The sequence below is a fragment of the Morone saxatilis genome, unplaced genomic scaffold (assembly GCF_004916995.1).
Source record: "Morone saxatilis isolate NCDOM2014 unplaced genomic scaffold, NCSU_SB_2.0 Contig20, whole genome shotgun sequence".
NCBI lineage: Eukaryota > Metazoa > Chordata > Actinopteri > Moronidae > Morone > Morone saxatilis.
In genome coordinates this window covers 6,016,161-6,018,473 of record NW_023339763.1, presented here as the reverse complement: position 1 = coordinate 6,018,473, position 2,313 = coordinate 6,016,161, and the positions used below count along the sequence as shown (strand labels likewise).

The following is a 2,313-nucleotide window of genomic DNA, read 5'->3' as shown; positions in this document are numbered from 1 at the left end:
TGAAAAGTGCTTTATAAATAAAATGTATTATTATTATTATTATTATTATTATTATTATTATTATTATTTTGTTGCTTGACAGTTTTACCTTGATACCTTTGCGGTAGTTCACTGAACATGCACCTTTCTTTCTCATGAACAGACATATGTCTATTTGTATGACAATTAAAAACGAGTCAGAGACAAACACACACACCAGCACCAGCAGCTGTCTGTAACCTGATCAAAGACTTCCTCTCTTTGGCCTGTTTCCATTCAAACCATGGAACACAGTAACAGCTGTTAATGGACTGGTTTCCTCCAGACAAAGCTCTTACAAACAAATGACACCGCTGTCACCTGAACACAAAGCAGCTGCTCACAATACCCCAACACATCGTCGCCGTCATGTCATATTTGTTAACTTTTATTCAAGTGCTCACACCTCCAGCGTTAGCAGAGATGGAGGATTATGTTCACAGTTTTTTTTTTAATTCCCTAAATCTTAAGGTGACTCATGTTCAGCCTGGAAGCAATTGACATAGCGATTCAGGATCAGATTTTGTAGATTGAATTAACGCGATTAAGATGTTACTTTACACCTGCAGGTCTATAGCTGACTGAAAAAATGAACTATATTATTGTTTATTCGTTTGCCAAATAAAGTTTTTTCCTTTTAATCATTTTAGGCTGCGACTTCACTGCAAGAGGAACAAGCTAGTCCGAGAGCTGGAGGAGATGGTTCGACTGGCCACATCACTACATACTCAACTCAAAAGGTTTGTTCATCTCATTCCATTTCTGCTCGTAATGTCTTAAAGCATGATTACCGTTTATTACAACTTAGGTATTATTTTTGTAGTTTAATAGTAACATTGCACTCACCAAGATAATTGTTGAGCTCTGGGAACACTGTGACATGAATGTGAATAAGTCAGTTGGGTCAAGAAACTCGAGCAGTCAGAACTGTTTAATGTCCCTTTAATTAAATGCAGTCATGTGTCTCCTATTTATTTTTTACACAGCCATTTATTTAATGTATCATTTAGGACATTAAAGATTATCATTTAGTTATTATATACAAAGCAGGCAGTGACAGAGCAGAGCTTTGAAGTGAAGGGAAGGTTAAGAAATTTGGGGTGGTTGAAGTATTTAGCCTTTAACGACCAAACATTTGCTTAAGATGAAAGCCATTTTGTTCTCCTCGTCACTTTGATTTCGGTCATGATCTCGTAAAAAAATCAAATTTTCTATCCCAACCCAGAGAATCCTCAGGAATTTTTATGAGATGACGCAAGGTCGCTGTAAGAACCACACGTTTCAGAATCGTTTACACAGTCCTGGTTTTTCAGTTAAACAGTGATGATCTGAAAAGTTGAGAGTGAAATGAACAGTGTCAGTCAGTCTCTGTCTCCTCCTCAGGTGAGTTTCTCTATTCTCATCTCACGGCTCATTCATCCTGTCTGTCCTCCTGGTCTGATGGACATCAAAAGTGTCCCTGGAGGACAGGAACTCCTATCTGTCTGCGCTAATGAGCCCTCCTGCCTTAATTAGAGAGCGACTCATACAGAGCCAAGAGTGTGTGAGGAGGTAGCGACAGGAGGGCTGAGAGGAGAGTAGAGGACATACAGAGGGGACAAAGAAAATGGCTCTACTTTCCTCCTTAAAGTAGTCCCTCTGCTCCAATATTTATCTGTTTTTCCAGTTATTCATTTGGTTTGAAGCTTTAAATGGTGATGAACAACTCGCCTGCTGGACTGGGAGATTAAAAAAAAATAAAAATAAATATTGAGTCACATATTCTTAAACATGTTTAGGAACAATAAAAAGGAAAAGTAGAGGAGAGTGGCGAGACAGAGAAGGATAGAGGAGACAAGAAAGGGAAAGGATGGCAGAATATGAGATGACAGGAACGGAAAGTAGGAAAAAGAAATGAACAGAGTCAGAGACAGAAGTCTGCCTGCAGTGTTGCTTCAAACTCTACACGTAGCTTTCTTCTTTTTCATCTTACCTTTTCTTCCCTCTTGTCTGTAACTCACATTGTCACAGTTACTTCTCTAACTCAGCTTCTCCCAAACCTCTCTCCTCTTCCGTCTCTTTTGTCCAGTTTCTTTCAGTTAACTCACTGTAAAATAGTAAAACGCTGATATAACCGCTATTTATAAAAGCTATCAAATGAATGTGTTTTTCAATTTAATGTTAAGCTGATGCTCTTACCCGAAGCAACATGCAAGATGCTTATAATGCTTATAACAGCAGAAGAAACAGGTGATAAATTATATTTGAAAACCTCCATAGAGACATAAAGGAAGCTTGTAAGTACAGTACCTCAGG

The 2,313-nt window shown here is 38.3% G+C and overlaps 1 protein-coding gene across 1 annotated transcript in view; it reads left to right on the top strand.

The window, feature by feature from the left end:
• wwc1 (WW and C2 domain containing 1) overlaps positions 1 to 2,313 on the top strand; it is a 47,167-nt gene that overhangs the window by 32,471 nt on the left and 12,383 nt on the right. The window contains exon 10 of the mRNA XM_035666266.1: positions 669 to 758. Coding sequence (XP_035522159.1) covers positions 669 to 758 — 90 coding nt within the window. The remainder of the gene's footprint in view (positions 1 to 668; positions 759 to 2,313) is intronic.